The sequence below is a fragment of the Henckelia pumila genome, chromosome 4 (genome assembly GCF_033568475.1).
Source record: "Henckelia pumila isolate YLH828 chromosome 4, ASM3356847v2, whole genome shotgun sequence".
Lineage (NCBI taxonomy): Eukaryota > Viridiplantae > Streptophyta > Magnoliopsida > Lamiales > Gesneriaceae > Henckelia > Henckelia pumila.
This window is the reverse complement of record NC_133123.1, coordinates 202,523,201-202,544,131: the sequence shown is the minus strand read 5'-3', so window position 1 is coordinate 202,544,131 and position 20,931 is coordinate 202,523,201. Positions and strand designations below refer to the sequence as shown.

The 20,931-nt window shown below is 33.5% G+C and overlaps 4 protein-coding genes across 12 annotated transcripts; 3 read left to right on the top strand and 1 right to left on the bottom strand.

Annotated features, from left to right (window-relative positions):
- Window positions 1–648: 648 nt before the first annotated feature.
- On the bottom strand, window positions 649–6,860 carry LOC140863788 (uncharacterized). Of its 8 annotated transcripts, none has more exons than XM_073267447.1 (18): window positions 6,703–6,860; window positions 5,619–6,626; window positions 5,345–5,462; window positions 5,124–5,214; window positions 4,800–5,032; window positions 4,172–4,249; window positions 4,009–4,089; window positions 3,749–3,877; window positions 3,577–3,663; window positions 3,145–3,198; window positions 2,878–2,968; window positions 2,717–2,787; window positions 2,570–2,639; window positions 2,391–2,443; window positions 2,123–2,216; window positions 1,932–2,029; window positions 1,538–1,614; window positions 649–918 (listed from the first exon to the last, which is right to left on the bottom strand). In XM_073267447.1, the coding sequence occupies exons 4-18, from the start codon at window positions 5,212–5,214 to the stop codon at window positions 834–836; spliced, it is 1,392 nt and encodes a 463-aa protein (XP_073123548.1). In that variant the 5' UTR covers window positions 5,345–5,462; window positions 5,619–6,626; window positions 6,703–6,860; the 3' UTR covers window positions 649–833. The 8 variants fall into 8 exon arrangements, 6 of the variants coding, with proteins under 6 accessions (XP_073123548.1, XP_073123552.1, XP_073123547.1 ...); XM_073267451.1 differs by having other exon boundaries at window positions 5,124–5,157; XM_073267446.1 differs by having other exon boundaries at window positions 5,124–5,462.
- A 4,361-nt stretch (window positions 6,861–11,221) lies between these two features.
- On the top strand, window positions 11,222–12,220 carry LOC140862623 (uncharacterized). The gene is made up of 3 exons (XM_073265654.1): window positions 11,222–11,374; window positions 11,427–11,633; window positions 11,765–12,220. Exons 1-3 carry the CDS (start codon window positions 11,222–11,224, stop codon window positions 12,218–12,220), a joined length of 816 nt encoding a protein of 271 aa, XP_073121755.1.
- Window positions 12,221–12,598: 378 nt separating this feature from the next.
- Window positions 12,599–13,693, top strand: LOC140862622 (uncharacterized). Its single transcript, XM_073265653.1, has 2 exons — window positions 12,599–13,130; window positions 13,218–13,693. Exons 1-2 carry the CDS (start codon window positions 12,599–12,601, stop codon window positions 13,691–13,693), a joined length of 1,008 nt encoding a protein of 335 aa, XP_073121754.1.
- A 1,554-nt stretch (window positions 13,694–15,247) lies between these two features.
- Window positions 15,248–20,261, top strand: LOC140864156 (probable N-acetyl-gamma-glutamyl-phosphate reductase, chloroplastic). Of its 2 annotated transcripts, none has more exons than XM_073268107.1 (15): window positions 15,248–15,379; window positions 15,508–15,602; window positions 15,793–15,927; window positions 16,075–16,182; window positions 16,310–16,396; window positions 16,562–16,615; window positions 16,729–16,800; window positions 17,496–17,615; window positions 17,859–17,919; window positions 18,013–18,093; window positions 18,586–18,665; window positions 18,741–18,830; window positions 19,234–19,362; window positions 19,477–19,588; window positions 20,045–20,261. In XM_073268107.1, exons 2-14 carry the CDS (start codon window positions 15,540–15,542, stop codon window positions 19,582–19,584), a joined length of 1,188 nt encoding a protein of 395 aa, XP_073124208.1. In that variant the 5' UTR covers window positions 15,248–15,379; window positions 15,508–15,539; the 3' UTR covers window positions 19,585–19,588; window positions 20,045–20,261. The 2 variants fall into 2 exon arrangements, with proteins under 2 accessions (XP_073124208.1, XP_073124209.1); XM_073268108.1 differs by having other exon boundaries at window positions 19,477–19,609.
- The last annotated feature ends 670 nt before the right edge of the window (window positions 20,262–20,931 follow it).

Genomic DNA, 20,931 nt, shown 5'->3' with positions numbered 1-20,931 from the left:
TCTTTCGAAACTCCCATTTTTTTCCTCATCTAAACACACGACTCTGTGTCATTTCCGATTCCATTGGCGCATTCTCAGAACATGTACATGTGACGGTAAGTGGAATGTTACCCTTAAGAATACTGCTAAAAGCGAGCATCTAAGGATGGACATGTTGTATGATCAATACATGTCAAGTTTATTAGATCTTCAACTTGTATTCATAAATATTCATCTTCAGATACATCTCAGGACAGTGTGTAAGAGTAGAATATGACCTACCACGATGGATATACTTGATATTCTATGTTTATAATAATTCATCACAAAGAAAAGAGATGGTCCATATGTGGGCCCAAACCTACAAAAAGTCCATGGTCCATATTGAAAAGTCGATAAATAAAATAGTTTGCTTCCTTATCAAAGACACTCTCAATTTATGCTTCAAACGCTTTTTACTTAAGTCATACTATAAACGTTTTCTAGTTTTTTGAGTACATATATTGAGGTCATTGCTAACTCGAGCATCGGATGATGTTTATCGGATATCCAACCCTTTTATAATGTTGTTCGTGGCATAGGTGACGATCATAAAATTCATTGATATGGATATTGCAGACGCAATATTTCACCCGAACTGACTCGTTCCCTCTTGAAATGATGTATTCATTTGGATTGACTGATCACCAGGATTTTTTTATGCAATATTCAACACCACTGCCTATAACACAAAAATGTAAGCATCAAACATCATAGACCAAACAAAAATAAACGACCCGGTCATATTTCTTGATAATCAGACATGATTCCTCTTGCATTTCTCATCCAGCAGATGAGAGTGTTGGCGAATCAGATCATTCAAAGTCCTGAGAAGGATTCTCTCCAAGAATGTATAGCGTTTGTATTAACCTCAAAATTTGTTTATTCGAGCTAGCTAGACTGTAAAAAGAAATAAAGATGAGCATTGTTATTGGTACGCTAGCGTATGTCACTACAAAAAAAAAAAAAAAAAACGGCGAACAACAACGGATTTTATCTGTTGTAACTGATGGTGTTGTAAAAAGCATGTCCAACGACAACAATTTTAAATCTATTGTCTTTTGTGAAATACGACAACGATTTTGCAACAGTTTAAATTCGTTGTCGTTTACTAGAACAAAAAATTTATACACTTTTCAACCACATGTTAAAACCATTGTCTTTATATTCCGGAGTGACAAGTGCACTGGTTTCCCATCATTAGTAGTAATAGTTGTAAAAAAGGACCTTCTCGAGTAGACTAACTTCACTGGTTTTGGTTACACAAAATTTTATAGCTTCTTCTTTCTATGTTCTGCATGCACAATAAATAGAATATAAAACACACTAAACTCCTTGAGAAAGTAACATTTCAATCTGAGATGAAAGGTAAAAAAATTTTATCAGCATAGCCATGAAGCTACTCTTAATAAAAATATATAAACAAGTCGCTGTTAAATTAGAGAGAAAAACATATCAGAAATTTGAAAAAAAAAAATTGCTAAGTCATTCGGACCACTAGCTGGGGACAACTACAAACCTGCTGTCTGAAATACGCCTTTCAGCTTTTGAGGCTGAGCTAACAAGAGATTTTGATAGTACCTTTAGCTTATCAACCTATACAGTAAAGACAAGAACATTAGAGATAAAACCGAGAGCCATTTAATATGTGCTACCAGTGTCATTGAGCTGAAGCAACATCTTCTGGGTGATATTGAAGCCAAAGTCTAAACTAATATATGCACGCGCATATTTCAAATAAAATTGTCAGACGTCAATAAAATTGTTCCATATCAAGGAAAATCAAACAACTAGTGTATCACTCAACTAATATATGATCGTGCATATTTTCTTCGATATTGAAGGGAAAGCGGCTGCATTTGAAGAGGGTAAAAGGTGAGCATTAATCTAATTTTGGGGCTTCATATTCAAACCTTGAAAGCTCCAAGGGAATTGACTTTATTATAAAATTCTCTGGCTTTTGATACTGGTTGTTCCAATCCTCCGATAGGACATCGAGGATCTTTTTCCCCTGAAACGACCATACACTTGTTTCAGTTGAAGTTTAACAACTTCTAAGATTAATCATTAATTGCTGATTTTGAAGATTAGTTTATGGCAGCACCATTCAAGATCAGCAGAGGACGTGGGGCAATGGCCGGAATTGTATGAGGAGAATCAAAACAAGAATCCAAACCAGGGGCTATCCTGTTCCATACCTGTTGAGAAATGTATAATCCATCAGGAGCTTAAATAAATCAACAGTTTTTTTTTTAAACAATTAAAAGCATTGAAAAAAGTGAAATTAGGAATGTTGTTAATCATTTTTTGAATGCATATACGAGAAAGATAAACCTCCAAACACCTGGCAGAGATGCAACAAGCACTAATACCTTCTCCACTACATCTTTGTCAATTGAAGTCTTGCCTAAATCAAGTCGTGCTTCTGTAACCAGGAGATTCGTAAATATCATTTATCCATTTATTTTTTTCCTATAAGCAAATATAAAGTTGTAGAATGATAATATAATGAGTTGAAAAATTGTAGTTTCCATCCCAACGATCTCCTCACCTTCAAATACAGCCTTGATGTTATCAACACGACCTTTCCACATATCATGTTCAATGGCCCATCGAAATCCCTAAGAACATATGATGTAAACATTCAGATGAAACTCAATTCTTCACATTGAAGACTCCGAAATCCAATATCACCAACCTGAACACCAATTATAGGGACAACCACCGCATACCGAGTATCAGCAGCTGCAGCAAACCATGCATGCATTCCTGAAGAGTTAAATTTTATTTGTTAGTAGTTCTTCGGAGAAGAAACTTTGACACCGTCACTGCATTTATCTAGGAGTGAATTTATCTGACCTCCAAGCGATTCTCCAGTAATTCCTATCCGAGAATGGTCCACATCATCCCTTTGAGAAAGATAATCTGCCAATTTTATCAAGTCCCATGCCTGCAAAACTCAATGTTAGCACATTTTTGGCGAAGTTTGTCGAAGTTTCTCAATTTATAAAAATCATTATTTAAAATAAGTTTAGCCAGACAAAGCAAGTAAACACATGGTAAAAGTAAAGTCCTGCGTACTAATAAGAAATGGCCAAAAATAAAATCTGCAATTGGCTGTAGTACCGTATCAAAAATGAATGGCATTGTAGTGGCGTTTTTCCATGACGACACCAAGGCCTGGACAAAAACAAAGAAAACAGGATTGATATCATCAAGAGAGAATAGCTTTCAATAATATGGATAGTCATCGGTTCTCATTAAGGAGCATGAAAGTATTACTGAAAACATTATCTCACAAAAAGCTTCGAAAGGGGGAAAAAGGTCCCTCTTTCATACCCCGTTAGTCACGTAAAACATGTGCTTTATAGATTATGGGAAACTACTCTGCACAGAATGGTAAGCCATGGGAAACATGAAGGAAACTTAATGTCTTTATCAAATCAAGGATCAAGATCTTACCATTTAAATTGTTCTCACATTGTAATTACCTTTTTTCTGCAAATTAAATTTAATTGTAAAATTTTTGTACAAAAAGAAAGGATCAAGTGGATATACATCTCGATAGGTTGTCAAGCTTCTGGCACGCTCTCCATGATAACGAGAATCAATTGCCACAGCTATGTAATCTCTTGAGGCATAAGCCTAAATTGAAGGAACAAATGAAGCAATCTCTCATTCCCAAAAAATTGGTAATGCCTTGAGCATCTAAAAAAGTACTTCTGGTTACCTCGAGCAATGGTCGCAACCACTCTTTGCATTTATTTGTACTATGTAAGAAGACAATTGCTGGCCTTCTCTTCTCACCAGTATTTTTCAGTTTCAATATTAGAACAGGCAGTCTTCCTTGGTCCCCATCCTGGTTGGAAATATAATAGCAAATTCATTTTGAATGCAAAGAGATTCAATAACAGTTCTAATGTTCCAACACATACGAAACACGAGAAGAGAAAACAGAGCAAAAAAGCAAGAGCTGCTATCAGTAACAACCTCCGTTATCAGGTAAAAATTCTCCTCTTCAAGCAGTTTCTTAAAATTGGGAATGTCTTTTTTCGGACAAGATTCCATTGCCTGATGTACCAAAAAAGGATGAAGCAGAGAAACCGTATTTTACAGAAGCATGATATAAAAACATCTTGAAGCACAATTAAACCTCACTGAAGGTTGGCTTTGGGGGTGTCCTGATACAACGGATCTCGTACAGGTTGAGTTGGCTCGACAGTCCAAGGAACTGCAGTAAATCGAAAAATATATTTATCGGGAGGAAGTGGGAAGAAATGGGGAGTGAATTTTTAAATTTTGCCTTAATGTCATTTATTTCTCTTAAAATTTTCATTCTCCAACATCCACCATCAGCTTCTAAATCGGGCCTCCCAAAATAAAAGGAATAAACGAACCAGATCGCAGGGTAATCTTTCCACTGACAGACAAACCAGAAGTGCCTTTATATTTCACCAAGAACACACACGAATTATTCTTAAGATCCATTCATAAAATGCAATAAACTATCGCCAGTAAATAGCTTTCCATTCATAATTTACCCCCCTTTCGCAGTGATCTGCTCTTTAATCTACGAAGACAACAGCTAACGGAATATTTGCGTAGCAACATATCAGAATGAAACAAATTAGCATCATTATTGAAACACAATTCTTTTGATGGCTATGCAGATGGTGTTTCATCGTTCGACACTATTTTAACAGACTATTCTTTTGATGGCTATGCAGAATTACTTCACATGAATACAAAACTACAAGCTTCCTGTATCAAGAAAAACATACCCAAATTGGCTCTGACAGCATCCATGTAAGTGTAGTTCCTCTTCCCGTTGTCCGGGTCGCCGGTGTGGTAACATGTTGCCAGAAGACAAGAGGTGAATAGGTGACAAAAGAGAACAAGAACAAGATAGTTGGCCCAGCAATCCACCCCAGTTGAGCTGTGGCCCAAGCTAAGGACAAAACACCAGACCCAATCACAGCTGTTATGATATGAGCACTTGCAGTCCAGAGAGTACCTATTCACAGCAGAGGAAAAAAGAAAACCATTCAATCAAGAACATAACTTTACATGAAAGAAAAATTGGCTGAGAATATAAGAAACTATACCAGTTCTTTTGAGGCGACCATCGTCGTCGTAACACTTGGAACAAAAAAAAGCATCGGGAGTAAAAACTTGGATGCTGAAGTTAAAATACATCTAAGGTTGAAAATAGCATTCGCATTTCAGGAAACACAATGTACAATATGAAAAACGTTAAAAGATTAGCAGAAATCAGATTTCATCTAAAGAGAATCTACAAGAGCTCGAGGCAAATGAACAATCTTACCCAGCGTCGAACCAACTATGAAATGGGTAGCTTTCTGACGGCTAATTTCAGACAGAGCAACACGGAGTAATGGAGACGATCGATTGAGCAAAGAGGAGAGACGATCGATTGAGCGAAGCTAGAAAACCAAGAATGAAAAGAAATAGATCAAAGTCGTAAAGAACAAGAACTAGCGCAGCTCCAATCGCGAACGAGCTAGGCGTGACGGTTTGATCTTTGGCCCGAGATTCCTAGATATATTGGAATTAAATTGAAGCCAAGTACGAGCTCTTACCTTTTCTAGCTTCAACCGGTAGCTTTCCGGCGGCTAGGGCGGCAAATCGACGGCATGGAGAGGCTGCTAGGGTTTGGGAAAAAGGGGATCGCGAGAATGGCTTTTGGGAAGGAGAGAGAAGATACCGATTATGTGTTTCTTTTTTTTTTAAGCGGTGTATGTATCTATTAAATTTATATATTTATATCTATTATATATATCTCTCTCTCAAAAACACGCTCATCCACAACCCCTTATAATAAGCGTTGTCGTAAACATTTATTACAACACGAATTAACAACGCTTTATTAAAAGTGTTGTCGTTGAGGTGAAAGTAGCGCTTATAGACAACGCTTTTAAAAAAAAGCGTTGTGAAAGGTCAAAAAATCATTTAACAACGCTTTCACGATCAAAACGTTGTCATATCTATGTTGTTGTTTCCATATTTTCTTGTAGTGTTAGATAATTTTCACAACAGTTATAAACTGTTGTCTTACTTGAAGACCTCAATATTGGATGACGATTCGACAACAGTTTAAAACCATTCACAATGGTTTCAAAACCGTTGTCTATCTTGGTTAAAAACAATTTTGACAACGGTTGAAATCCGTTTTCATTAATTTTTTTCAGTGTATTTCAAAATCGTTGGCTTTAATTACTTTTTGCAACAGTTAAAAACCATTTTCTTTGTACGAAAAAGAGTTGTCTATTTACAACATATATGATAATGATTTAATATAAACCAAAAACACAATGGCCTCATTTTTGTTAAAAAGTAGCATAAGCCATCTGCTTCCATCAACATGGCTGTATTCGAAACTTATTTTTTTCAATAATAATATAATATAATGTATTGTGATAATTTTTTTATATAAAAACTAAGACAATTTTTAATTAAAAACAAAGGGATGAATGAGACTAGTAGTTCTCTGTTTGTAAAATACCTTGAAGCTCGTATTTGTAAGCTAAATTCTAAGCATCATCTCCTTCAATCAACTATAACTCGATTCCCCTCATTGCCAAAGCTCTCTTGTTCCTCGCAAAAAAAAAGGTCATCTTCGAGAAGAAACAAAGAATTAAATAAATTGAGTGAAAAATGATTTACGGGGTTTGATGACGTAGCGAGGCGGCGGCGGCGAGGCTTGTAGCTGCGGCTGTGGCTGGTGGGAAGCGGCTGTAGGCGGCGGAGCCTTAGACTGGGGTTGTGAGATTTGGGCGAGGAAAGAGGGGAAAATGATTTACGGGGAGGAAGAGCCTTTCAATAGGCTGGAGTGTTATTTAATATATTTAAAAAAAATATTCGGATGTGGCATGCCATGTCATTTGTTGGGTAGGAAGTGGGGATGGAGAGTTGGGCAACATAAAAGTCATATATATATATACATATATATATATATATATTTGTGTGTGTGTGTGTGATATCAACGATGTCACCGAGAAAAAAAGGAAAAAAGATAAAAAAAATGTAAGGGTCATAAGTATTTAAAAAAAAGATATTGGAATTGTGAAATTCATGAACGATGAATATGATTAGCTATATTTGCTTTTACGTTGTTCAATTTCAAAATCTTCAATATAAAATATAAATATTATCATTGATTCAATTTGATAACTAATATGACAAATATAAAATTCTCCACGTGTGGAGCATATATTCCTTACTATTATTTTAAAAATGAGAAATTTTCTAATTGATATGTAGATATGTATATTCTAAACGTTCATATTATTTTAAAAATGAGATAAATTGACAATATAAGCAATCAATTCATGATGTGCATAATCAATACATGCATTTTTTTTTAAAAGCAAGTACTAATTTTGTAATCGATAATCAATAATAAAAAAATGAAAAAAGAGAAAATAGTCATTTGTCGATGCCTAATCCAAAATAGAATATAGTTTATATTGAATTTTTTAACAAAATATTCAATTACGAATCGTTAATACCAATTTTTAATAATTGAAATAAGTGATATTGTTTAAATTCGACCGCCTATACAACATATTACATATTACTACGAAATAAAATTAAAGTAGACGAAAGAGTGTCAAATTATTTATATAGCTAGATGTAAATGCAAGATTATGAAAAGTAAATTAATTTCATTTTAGAATTTTTTAAACAATATAATAGAATAAATATTGTTTTATTTATTTATTTTTAAAAATGCTTGAACATAATATCTTAATGATATATTTAACATATTTTTAAAGACTTTATTACACCAAACCCCCTCGTGAATATTGAAAATACACAATTCTCTCATGTCAATTTTTAATAAGCAATCTAGCCATTAACCTTTTGTAATAGTTGCACTTTTAACCATTGTCACGGCGAGTTATTGAACACGCGTTGTTATGGAGCCTAAGCAACCATTTTTTTGACAATATTAGGTACATAATACAATATTAGGTCCATAATACAAAAAATATATTTTTTTATTGTAGTATTTTTCATATTTACTTAAATACATCAAGTGTACGTATTTGTGAAAAACATATTATGTATTCTAATGTGGGTGACTCATTTGAGTAGATATGAAAATTATCACAATAATAGAAGGTCATTTTCGTATCATAATCCTAATATTATAAGAAAATAGTTATTTTGGTGCAAAAACAACACGTGTTTAACAAACTCGTCGTGACAAAGTTTTAAACGTGCAACTATTACAAAGTTTAAGGGCTGAGATGCCTATTAAAATTTCACATGGGAGAAGTATGTATTTTCAATATTTCACAGGGGAGTTTGGTGCAAAAAAACTCATTTTTTGAAACCCCTATAAGGTATGAGTCTTGGGGTGACCGTCTCACATACTTCACCTCAGGTATGGACCTGATGGAGTTTAAAATGTATTCAATCTAGATTTTTATACTTTATATATTATTCAAAATATATTTTTATAGCGTTTTAAAAATTCGAGTGATATTCAAACTTGATTTTTTAAAACTTTATCTATAAAAGTTAAGAGGTTAAAAGTTCATAGATTTTATATTATTTTTCATCAAAATTTTTTATATAAATATTTAAGCCTTTATGTACAATTAAAATACTCTAAAATTTCTTCACAATACTCCAAAGATTTTGATAGGCGTCTCTAGAAAAATCATCATCTCAAAAAAAATTTCTTCCATTCAAAGGTATGATTGGTGAAATTCTCTTCTTCTTCTTCTTATTTTTTTTAATTTTTTTTATTACTATACGTTTTCTAGCTCTATGGAAAACAAAGGTGCCATGGTGATTGCAAATTGATATCAAGCAACTTATTATTAGGGTTGGGAGTTTTCGCGGGTTTGAAGATATCTATATATTGCATTTCTTTTCTTGTCACTTGAGAATATATATTTTCAAATATAAATCGAATAAATTCCAACTCAATAATTAAAAACTACCTAATTAAAAGACATGAATTTTCATTTACATTAAAAGAAGGAAAACTTTCTAATATAGTATTTATAATCTTCCTCGAAAAATAACAAAAGAATTCAATAAAAATTGAGAGAGAATGTATCAGTGGTTTGTACAAATGAAGTCATAGTCATAGACTCATATAACTATTTATACTATATATCCAACCTAGAAATGGATATTTAATACCTTAACCCTCCGAAATATTATAGAATACCACATGAGCCTACGAAATAAGTATTTACAACTTCGGTTATATTCTAAACTTTTTTTCCTTCAAGTGAAAGTGTGAAACTAGATAAGTGCTCTCGCAAGCATCTTTCTTAATCAAACCACACCCTTTGACTTAGCATGGCCATGGCCATTTACATTATATATTTTTTTAAAGAATATTTCATTGCATGTACATTAAAGAATAATACTTTTGTTATAAAAATGAATAAATTTTAATTCTTGGATTGAGTCAAATATCCATTTTACAAAATTACACGTTGAGACTTGAGACAATAGTCGATAGCTAGAAGTACGCAATTTATATTATTTGCTCCTACTTATTCAGATAATGTATTTTTTAGAGAAATTTTGTTCTTTTGATCTTATATATTTTTTTTTTACGATTTTAGTTTTCTATATTACAAGATTTCAATTTCAATTCTATATTTTTTAATTTTTCGCTATTTTAGTCTTTTTCATTAAGATTGCATGTGACACTATAAGTGATATCATCATATTAACATTATATTAATGTCACATCCAAAAAAACTAAATTATAAAATTAAAATATCAATATTTTTTTTAAAAAAAAACAATCTTCTCTATTTTGTATACGTAAACTCCACTGAAGCACGAGCCTAAACTTCAGTCATCGACTCATCAGTCATCATCCATTCTTTAGTGATAAAATCCTCAGTCATCATCCCGACACGGAGTAATTCCACAATGCTCCTCAGTCATCATCCCGACACGGAGTAATTCCACAATGCTGCAAAAAAAAAAACAGTTAGAATATAAATTTCTAATAGTATGATCCTAAAAAATAAAAAATTAATTTTTGATAATTTCTACAATAGATTAAGAGAGTGTTTGCAAAAAATTATGTTTTTGTAGAAGTGATTAAATTTATAGATTATAAAAAAGTTAAGAAAAATCAAAAGTTGGTAGTGTTTGAAAACAAATGTGAAAATCTAAAAATTAAAGTTCGGTAGTGTTTGATAAATAAGTGATTAAAGTGATTTTAACATTGACCTTTTCATTAGAATCACTTTTGGAAAATCATAATCACCATATGATTAGCTTTTGGATTTCAATTAATTTCAACATAAGCTAACACATAATTTGGGTTTAAAAAACACACAAAAATAATTTTATTAAGCCAAAATCTAACGATCATTTTTTTTTAATGATTGCAAACACTTCCTAAATATCGATATGATATACATGTATATAAGTAATCTAATGAAGCATCGGTACTCATTTGAACAAAAGGTAAGGGCGCGCACCTGCAATGGGGGTATTAAATGGGCATTATAGTGGGTATTATAATGCCCACTCGCAGGAGAGAAGGTGGACGACGTTCAGAGGGATGACTCTCCTATTTTTTTTCGGTTTGTGTCTAGCGCATGCCAGCACGCGTCGTAGAATGAGTGGGGAAGCCGCCCCACGCGTTCTGCAACTCTGATTTTCTTTTTTTCTTTTTTAATTTTTTTTAAAACGGTAATATTTCTGATTTTTTAACGGTTTGATTTTGTGTTTTTAGTGCAATTTTTTTTTTTACAATTTTTTTTTATTAAATTCGAATTAGAATAAAAAAATCCAAAAAATCCGTAATGGCTATTTCGAAATCCCATCTATAAATATCTACCAATGTGTACACATATTTTTATTTCAACTCGCTGCACTCTCTAATTCTACTCTTTAATATTCTCACAAGCTATATTTTTTTTAGTTTCTACAATATTATTTTCTATCCGAAATGGATGAAAATAATAGGACATTTTTTACAAATTTCTTGAATTCTACAAACACCCTGCAAGAATATTCATCTTTCCAAAATTCACAAATTCCACCAAATTATCAATATCCACATCCATTTTCAAATATGTCGTTTCCTCCACAAAATCTTCAAAATTTCCAAGGTTTTAGAAATTCTATGAATCATCCGAATTATGCCCCTCGAGGTTCATATCCGCTCTCATTTAAATATTGGCAAAACATGAGTCATCCATATTTCACGCCATCAGTTATTCATGGATATGGTACCCCGCACACAATTGGTATGCCTTTTATATCTCCGATGTCGAATGAACCTGCAACTCCGACTTTTGTCCCAGAGACTCAACTTTCTGACCGTGAATCCCCAATTGAGGTGGTCAATTTAGAAAAAACTGGTTTCAAATGCTGAGGGTACGAAAAAGCAGTCAAGTTGGACAAATGTTGAAGAAGAGGTCTTAGCGAAAAGTTTTGTCACTATTAGCGATGATCCAATATTCATCGCCAATGATCAGAAGACGAATTCTTTTTGGGGACGTGTTGCAAGCTACTACAATAAGAATCATCCACCAAGTTCAAACACCAGAAGTGCAAATGTTATACGGTCACATTGGCACAATACAATCCAAAAGAAGGTATATCGATTCAACGCAAATTACAATAGTATTTACAATTCATATCGAAGTAGTTACGGTGATGATGATATATTGAGGTTTGCATACAAAAATATCGCGACAAAAATAATGGTATTGCATTCAATCTCAAGCATGTGTGGAAAATTGTCAAAGATCGTCCACTGTTTACTCCACAATCCGCTGATCACTTTGTGGCCACAAAGAAGACGAGAACCTCGGAGTCAGGAGCAAGCAACACCTCCTCCAACCAAAATGTGAGTATAGACCTAGATGATGAAGATAGTCGTCCAATGGGTCAGAAGACGGCAAAAAGAAATGGAAAAAGACAAAGTAAAATCACCATGGAGGATCTAAAAGTAAACTACGACAATATTTTTGAAAATTTTACTGAGTACACAAGCATAAAGAAGTCCGAAGTCGGTCTGAAACAAAAACAACTCGAAGTTGAGGAGATTAAGGCAAAAACTGCCTTGTCCAAATCTGAATCTAAGAATCGTCGCTTGAAGTTGAAGGAGTACGAAATCTTGAACAAAGACACCTCGCAGATGACAAATGAACAACTTATCATACATGAATGTATGTGTTAGGATATTAGGTCGAAATGGAATATCTAAAATGTGTACTCATTTCAATTATTGTATTTCTAGTATTATTTTATTTGATGTTATATAATTCTTAATTATTGTATTTCTCATTACGATTAATGTTATTTTTAATTATTTTATTTCTCATTTCGATTAATGTGATTTTAAATTATTATATTTCTTGAAAAATAGTCGTTGCAAAGTATCTGTTGGAAACTAGTCGTTGCAAAATAAACGAAAACTAGCCGTTTTAAAGTAGCCGTTGGAGACTAGCCGTTGCATGAGAAGAACAATATACATAGACACATTGTGATACAAGAGGTTCATTCTACTAACATACCATTTCGCAAACACATATTTTAAAACGTCTTTCCTCAAAAAATGTCTCATTCTTCCGGCAGCTCTAGCTCAAGTTCCAACTCGACAATTGAAAACGAAGTCCAAGTTGAAATCGATGAGCAAGCTTATGATCCGGGTGAAGAATTGATGTTATTGGTACTTCAACACCACCAAAAACTTATGGAAGCATATGAAAAGAGTAACGAAACATGCTGGATAAGAAGTTTCATCCAAAGAAATCACGAAGCAGGTCATGAGAGGCTTGTCAATGATTATTTATCTACAAACCCGGTGTATCACGATGAAATATTTCGAAGACGATTTCGAATGCGAAGAGAGTTATTCCTCCGCATAGTGAATGCATTAGATAATCATTCTCCGTTTTTCAATAAAGGAACGATGTTGTGCGAAGAAAAGGGTTGTCACCACTACAAAAATGCACAACAGCGATTCGTCAACTGGATTATGGAGTCCCCGCCGACCATCTTGACGAGTACCTACGTATTGGTGAATCAACTGCCATCAGGTGTTTTTTCAAGTTCTGCGAATATGTGGTTGAAATATTTGGTGATAGGTATTTGAGGAGACCACATGCTGATGATGTTCAACGTCTTCTTCAAATGCATGATGAGAGACACGGCTTCCCTGACATGTTGGGTAGCCTTGATTGTATGCGCTAGAAATGAAAAAATTGTTCAGTTGTTTGGAAAAGTCAATTTACAAGGGGACATGGGTCACCAACAACCGTGCTTGAAGCGATCGCGTCTCATGACTTGTGGATATGACATGCATTCTTTGGGGTTGCCGGTTCATGTAACGATATTAACGTGTTATTTGAAATCTCCCATATTCAACAACGTCTTGCAAGGAAATGAACCGAATATTAATTTCACGGTGAACGACACTGCACATACAAAGAGTTATTACCTAACAGATGAAATATATCCCGAGTGGGCTACTTTCGTTAAAGTTTTCCTTGCCCGGAGGATCTCAAGAGGAATTTGTTTAAGGAAATACAAGTCTGCAAGAAAATATGTCGAACGGGAATTTGAGGCGCTCCAATCTCGATGGGTGATTGGCAGAGGTCCAGCTCGTTATTGGTATAGGAAAAAGTTAAAACAAATCATGTTAACATGAATTATTTTGCATAACATGATTGTTGAGGATGAGGGAGGTCACATGACAAATTGGTACAACGAAAGTGACGAACCCGCACAACCTATCCATGGCTCAAACCGAGTATTTCAGGATTATCTTCGAACAAATTCTGAGCTACGTGACACTCAAGTTCATCACCAACTTTGCGCCGACTTAGTTTGAGCATATCTGGGGGCAATACAACAATAATCCTTGAATTAGTATTTCATATGTTATTTTTAATTTCATCATAGTGTGGTTTATTCTAAGTTATTGTTGCATTTCAATTTCATAATTACTTGGTAATTTTAAATAAATTTCGGTTTCTCAACTTTGAAATTTTAGCCACCCAGTTGTCATAAGGCGCGTCCACGTCTTATGCCAAATCTTCTTCTGGTTTAACTGCTTCAGGTTTTCTTCAAGAGAAAATACAACAGAAGAAGTGATGCCACGCCTTGTCTAAATACTTCTTTTGTTGTTATATTTCTCACAAACATCAAATTTATTTAATAAATATATTAAAAAATCTTAATATTATTTTTTAAAAACCATAAAACTATTTTTTAAAAAGTAATATTATTTAAAAAATAATAATAATTTAAATATTTTAAAGCATATTTAAAATGTATTTATTTAATTATAAAATAATTTTAAAATGATTGAAAAACCGACGGTAAGACTCATAATTCATAAATAACGAGTATCAATGTTAAAATGAATATCTGCCAAAGAGACCTGTTATTATAAGGGTAAATTCGCATTCAGTACCTAAACCCAAACACATATGCATGTTCAGTCCTCTGTCATAAAAATATTTGTTTAAACTCTCTAGGCCCATATTTTTTTCTCGGATGAAAATGAGTACAAAACATTGAAAAAAAGGTACGAATATATGATATTCCAGTACAAAACATTGAAAATCTGGTATAAAAACTAAGATTTTGAGTATAAAATTAACATGAACATTTTTATTAATAAGAAAAATATGTCATTAATATTAATATTTTTAGTATTCAAAAATCATATATTTGTACTAGATCTAACACATTTCATACTCAAAAAACATATATTAGTGCTCTATTTCTGATATTTTGTATCCATTTTCATCAAAACATACCATTTGTCATTAATGTCTATATTTATCTATATATTTGAGTACTCAAAAATCATATATTTATAGCATATTTTCAATGTTTTGTACAGAAATATCATGTATTTGTACCTTATTTTCAATGTTTTGTATTGATTTTTATCCGAAAAAAAATGTGGGCCCAGATAGTTTAAACAAACATTTTTCTGACGGACTGAACATGTATATTTGTTTGGGTTAGAGGTATGAGTCCGTTTGGATTTTGTAGTGATTTTTTAAAATAAGTGCTTTTAAAAGCTACAATTTTTTGCTTTTAAACAAGCTCTAATTTTGACTCAAAAAAATGTTTATTTAAGCACTTTTTTAGTCAACCAAACAACTTATTAATGAAAAGCCTTTTAAAAAATGTTTTTTTGATCTGGTTTTTAAATCCAAACGGAATCATAGTGGACCCGTGTGACTGTTATAATTGGAGTGTGTTATAATTGGAGTGGGTTGTGGATGCTCTGACGTAGGCTAAGACGGAGCAGAGTGGCGGCGGCGGCGGCAGTGGGTTTTTCTCTGGAAGAAAATCAGATAAGAAGATTAGCCTAAAGGTATTTACGGGCTGTTCTGTATCTTGTGGTTTAAGATTATGGTGGAATTCTTGCGTTTTCTTGGCCGAATTAAAAAATTGATTTGGGTTATCAACAAGTTTGAACCCTTTTCAGCTGTTCCCTTTCAGGTGTTTTTGTGAAGAAGAGAAATAGTGTAAAAATGGGTTCTTTATCCCCTTTAAACTCCATTTATGTGGATCAAGGCCGCTTTGTTAAATACCAGGTAATTGCCCAAAATGCCTGATTCTTTCTGCTTGAGGACCGACTATATTACTCCTTTGCTCAGATTGGCAGTATTTTGAGCATTCTGGTAGTGTTTTTTACATTATGCATCTCACAACTGGGTACTTATGAGTTTTAAGTATATGGGTTGTAAATTAATTCTGATTGGCAAACAAATATTGTGTTTAAAGGTTAGGAAGCTTTGTGTTAGAGCTTCTGTTAGCACGGCAGTGCCACGGAACTCACACTTTGAAGAAATTAAGGCCCAGAAGTTAGAAAAGTTCCGAATTGGTGTGCTTGGCGCCAGTGGCTACACGGGGTCTGAGGTGTCATTCATTTGTTCTTTGTAAAATTTTTCAATCTTTGTAACGTTAACTTATTGAGAGATTATATCTTACTCTGTAGATTTTCTGTTCTAATTTGATTCTCCTCATTCTTGGATTGTTTCCTGATTGTGGTTTTGCGGATTTCAGGTAATTCGGCTACTTTCGAATCACCCAAACTTCCAAATAACTCTGTTGACAGCAGATAGGAAAGCTGGTCAATCAATTGGATCAGTTTTTCCTCATTTGGTCAAGCAGGTATGTAGATTATTCTACTATGAAATAAATTCTCGCCTTAATTTTATTTGGAAATATATCCTTTTTTATCATGTTATCATTAAGTTACGTACTTACAGCAAAAGTTTTCTGTTATGTGCTTCCACAGGAATTGCCCAACATGGTTGATGTTAACGATGCGGATTTTTCCAATGTGGATGCTGTGTTTTGTTGTTTGCCTCATGGGAAATCACAGGTTGATCTACTCGTACCCTCCGATGTTTTGATTTCTGAACATGAAAATTTAACACATTTTTTGTTTGAACTTGTAGCTCTCTTTCTTTCCCCCCATGTTTTGTATTGAGGTGGGTATCTATGTTTGCAGCCATTTGTGGAATGAAATGAATCTATCTTTTGGCAGGATATTATCAAAAAGTATCTCCCGAGTAGTGTAAAGATTGTTGATCTATCTGCGGTATTTCCTGAATCTGTATTTTAAAGAATAACAAACATTGTCCTATGTTTATATTCATTAATGATTTTTTTCATTGATTTACATTTACGAGATACATATTGGTGGTCATGTAGGACTTTCGGCTTAAAGATGTTGGTGAATATGAGGAATGGTACGGTCGGCCTCATAGTGCACATGAATTGCAGGTTAGTTTGTCTCTTGTGTTGAATAATGGATAGATGTCCATTATGAAATTATTTGACGAGGTTTCATTTTGAACATGTCTATACTATATCTTTCTATATTATAAAAGTTGAGGCCCTTAGTGGTCCGACTTGATGACACCAAATAGTTTTTATAAAAATACCTATGTCCACTTAAAAGAAATCTATAATTTACTCATAACTACCACATCTTATCCACTTTCAAAAGTTCAAAAATTCAAATATTATCTTTGACAAATCAAAGATTCATATATTATTTAAGAAAATTATATCTTTACTATCTTTATTATTTTACTCCGTCGCTAGTATATATAAAGAATCGGCCTAATAGAGACAAAAGAGACATTTTTTTGTTTTGCCAAAATTAACTTTATATGGTATAGATATTACACTTTTTTCCTTTGGTTTTTTTTTCCAACATTACAAATTGCAGTTTAATCCCTCGGTGATTTTGTAAATTATGGCATGACCCTCATATAAATATAGTTAATTCAACTAGCAGTATGACTCTTAATTATTTTTTACAATTATGATATTACCTTTATTTGATTATAAATCAAATTAATTAGAAAAAAAACCGTAAAAGCAGTGCACTAGTAAATATTAATGGTTCTGCCCAGAACTTGATTCATACAACTATATTTTGCGTGCACCATCTTTTGTGCTGGCATATACAGAGAGAGGCCGTATATGGCTTGACTGAGATATCTAGGTCCGAAATCCAAAGTGCACGCCTAATTGCGAATCCTGGTTGCTATCCAACTTCAATCCAGCTTCCACTTGTTCCCTTGATAAAGGTATGGTTTGTTTACCTAGTCAGCACTTTTAACAAGTGGTAGAAACTATGTTTATGGATCAATAAAATAGAGTATCTTGTCATTTTCTTATTAAAAAATGCCACTGAATCCAGCTTAGTTTTATTTTACTATTTTTTTTAATTTCATGATTTTATTACTTCACAATTTTGGACAGAGAGCAACAGTCGTAACATTCCTAATGTTGTTTTTGTTCCCTTTCCTGTTGACTTTATGCGTTTGCAGGCTAATCTCATTGAAGTGAAACATATTATTATCGACTCAAAATCCGGTGTTAGTGGAGCAGGTTTGAATTTCATCACGAGCTTTCTGCAGCCTTTGCCATTAAAAAGTTGGTACTTGCATTGTTGGTTAACTAAGGCACTTGTGATTGCTGCAGGTCGGGGAGCTAAAGAGGAAAATTTGTACACTGAAATAGCAGAGGGAATACGTTCTTATGGTCTAACAAAACATCGTCATGGTTAGTAGTTTATCTTAGTATGCAGTATCATAATTCTGATGATTCAGATTATTAAAGTAGTCACTCGCATAAGTTTTTTACGAGGTTTCAAGTAGGACACTCATTTTTAGGATATTTTAGAGTACATACAAGTTTACAACCAACAGTTGATATATACATATATATAATTATATATATATATAATTTTGATCACCTGCACCCTAGTGTGCAGGGTTTTTCGTGTGCGACCACTAAAACCCGGTACCGTGTTTTAGTGTAAAAAAAAACACTAAAACCCAGTACCGGGTTTTAATGGTCGCACACGAAAAACCCTGCACCCTAGGGTGCAGGTGATCATTACTATATAAGATCGTGCATTCTCTTGCTACCATAGAAAAGAAAAAATGAGGACAATAGTTTGTACTACGACAAAATTTTGTACTCAGCCAAAAATGGTAATTGTTATCCCATGCATATGGAAAGGATTAAACTTGGTTGTATTATGATTTGCAGTACCCGAAATCGAACAAGGATTATCAGATGCTGCGAAATCAAAAGTTACAGTCAGCTTTACCCCTCATTTAATGCCCATGGTACTAGCTGCCGTAGAATATTAAAGTTTAATGCACTAAGTTATCGACCTCATTCTGACTTGTATTATCTGCAAGAGTCGTGGTATGCAATCAACTATATACGTGGAGATGGCATCTGGAGTATCAACTGACGATTTATATGAGCATTTGAAACTCTTTTATGAGGTAAATGCCTGTATTGTAACTTGGGCCAACCTTTGGTGCCGGTGATCTATCGGGTACTTTATCAGGCGTATAAATAGTGAGCAAATTTCTGAGTACATACTTCTTTAAAATTTATTTTCTCGACTGATGGCATCTCATGCTGCAAGAAAACTCCTTCCGGCAACGATAATGATAATATGAAACAAGGTTTCCATTTAAAAGTAAAATTGACATTGGAAGGAGGTGAAAATAAGAGTTTTGACACCTATAAACGTCTAATGTTTGAACATTGTTACTCATGTTATGAGATACCTAGATGACTGTAACTGCCTTTTTCTTCTCTTACAAGCGGTGTGAGACTGTGCCTTAATCTGTTTGAACCGACCCACCCCTTAAGTTCGTTTATTGGGTTTTTATTTTACAGAAGGAAGAATTTGTTACTTTGTTAAACAAGAATGAAGTTCCCAATACTCGACATGTCAGTGGATCAAATTATTGCTTGATGAACGTGTTTCCGGATCGAATCCCTGGTAGAGCAATAATTATCTCTGTTGTAAGTCATCTTGTCTTCGAGTTTGTTTTTCCTAGGAGTTTTTGTTGAATAATTACTGTGTCTAGATCTGCTAGGAACTTCTATTGTGGCTAAACTGTGCGATCCCGTTTGCAGATTGATAATCTTGTGAAAGGAGCATCTGGCCAGGCCTTGCAAAATCTTAACTTGATGATGGGAATTCCAGAGAACACTGGGCTACTTTCTGCTCCTTTGTTTCCTTAAAATGGTATTTCGCTTAACCATTGTGGTACGCCACATTCCCGAGTCATTATTCGATCATAAAACTATGCTTTTAAGCCATTGATCCAAGGATAGAAGACGGTAGACCAAACTATTCAAGTGAGACTCGTTGAGCCTTTATTATTCACGCCCACTCACGTTAAAGTTTGAATCTGAGCTCAATTCATTTGGTTCGAAAATGGATTCCTGGGCAATCTCCTAAAAACTATGTAAAGTCTTCTGAGAATTCTAAAACTGCGAGGTCCTTTCTGCTCACCGTTGATCCTTGCATTCATTTTGTCAATTTTTCAATGCTTTCACAGAAACCATAAGAATAAACATGCAGAAACAAATATGTCTTGTGGGATTTAGCCGAAACTTGATTTTCTTCAGTTGTCCCATCTTTTTTTCTTCCATTCATCGTTGATGCGACTTTTGCACTGATATTTGCTCTTTCCTACAGGTCATGGAATACGAACCTAGCCGTAAAACGGTCGGAAAATACCCGTTGAAGTTTTATCCAAGAGGGCTAAGTTAATGAATGTACTATTCTGTTTAGCCTCCATTAGGTTAATTTTAGTTTCATCCTTGGAAGCCATTTTTTTACCTCTTGAATAAAAACCATTATACTGCTTGTTTTTTTTCCCTACATATCAGCTATTTAAGGACGGAGTTGAATATTTTGATAATAGTATTTCACACACTGGTCACTATAACATGGACATTTTAAAGGGAATTTCACTCTTTTAACCCATGAATTTTAAAATAACCTCCTTCACTAAACATTTTTAATTTAAAATTAATCTTGTGAAGTTTAAGTGTCTTAAAATGCTATTTCTCTATCAAATTAAAGAAAAACTGAGAAGTGTTTTCTACAAGTTTTTTCATACACTACTTTACTCTATGACGCATCACAAGTTTTTTTTTTTAAAAAAAATCTATGAGAATAATAAATTATTACAACTTTTTATTGAAAATTATCAATTGAAATGGGTATTTGGATCAAGATATATCGATTATATGCAAATAATTTACTTAGAATATCCCAGTTTAAAATATCGTCAATGTTATTTTAGAGAAAAAAAACATGTAATTTTAAATTACGAATTTTTATTCCAAAGTTATTAGATCTAACTTCCCACATGCTTTATGTTTATGATTTTGTTTTTGCTGGCAATTTTTTTTACAGGTAGATAATAATTTAAAATAATTTGACAATTATTCTTACTTTGGTTTTGCAAAAAGACCTTTTTGTATTATTTTATATTTGTCAAAATCTTCCATAAAAAATTAACATAACCTAGCCCCCCATCATCTTTTGACGTTAGACGATCAATAAAATTTTTGTGT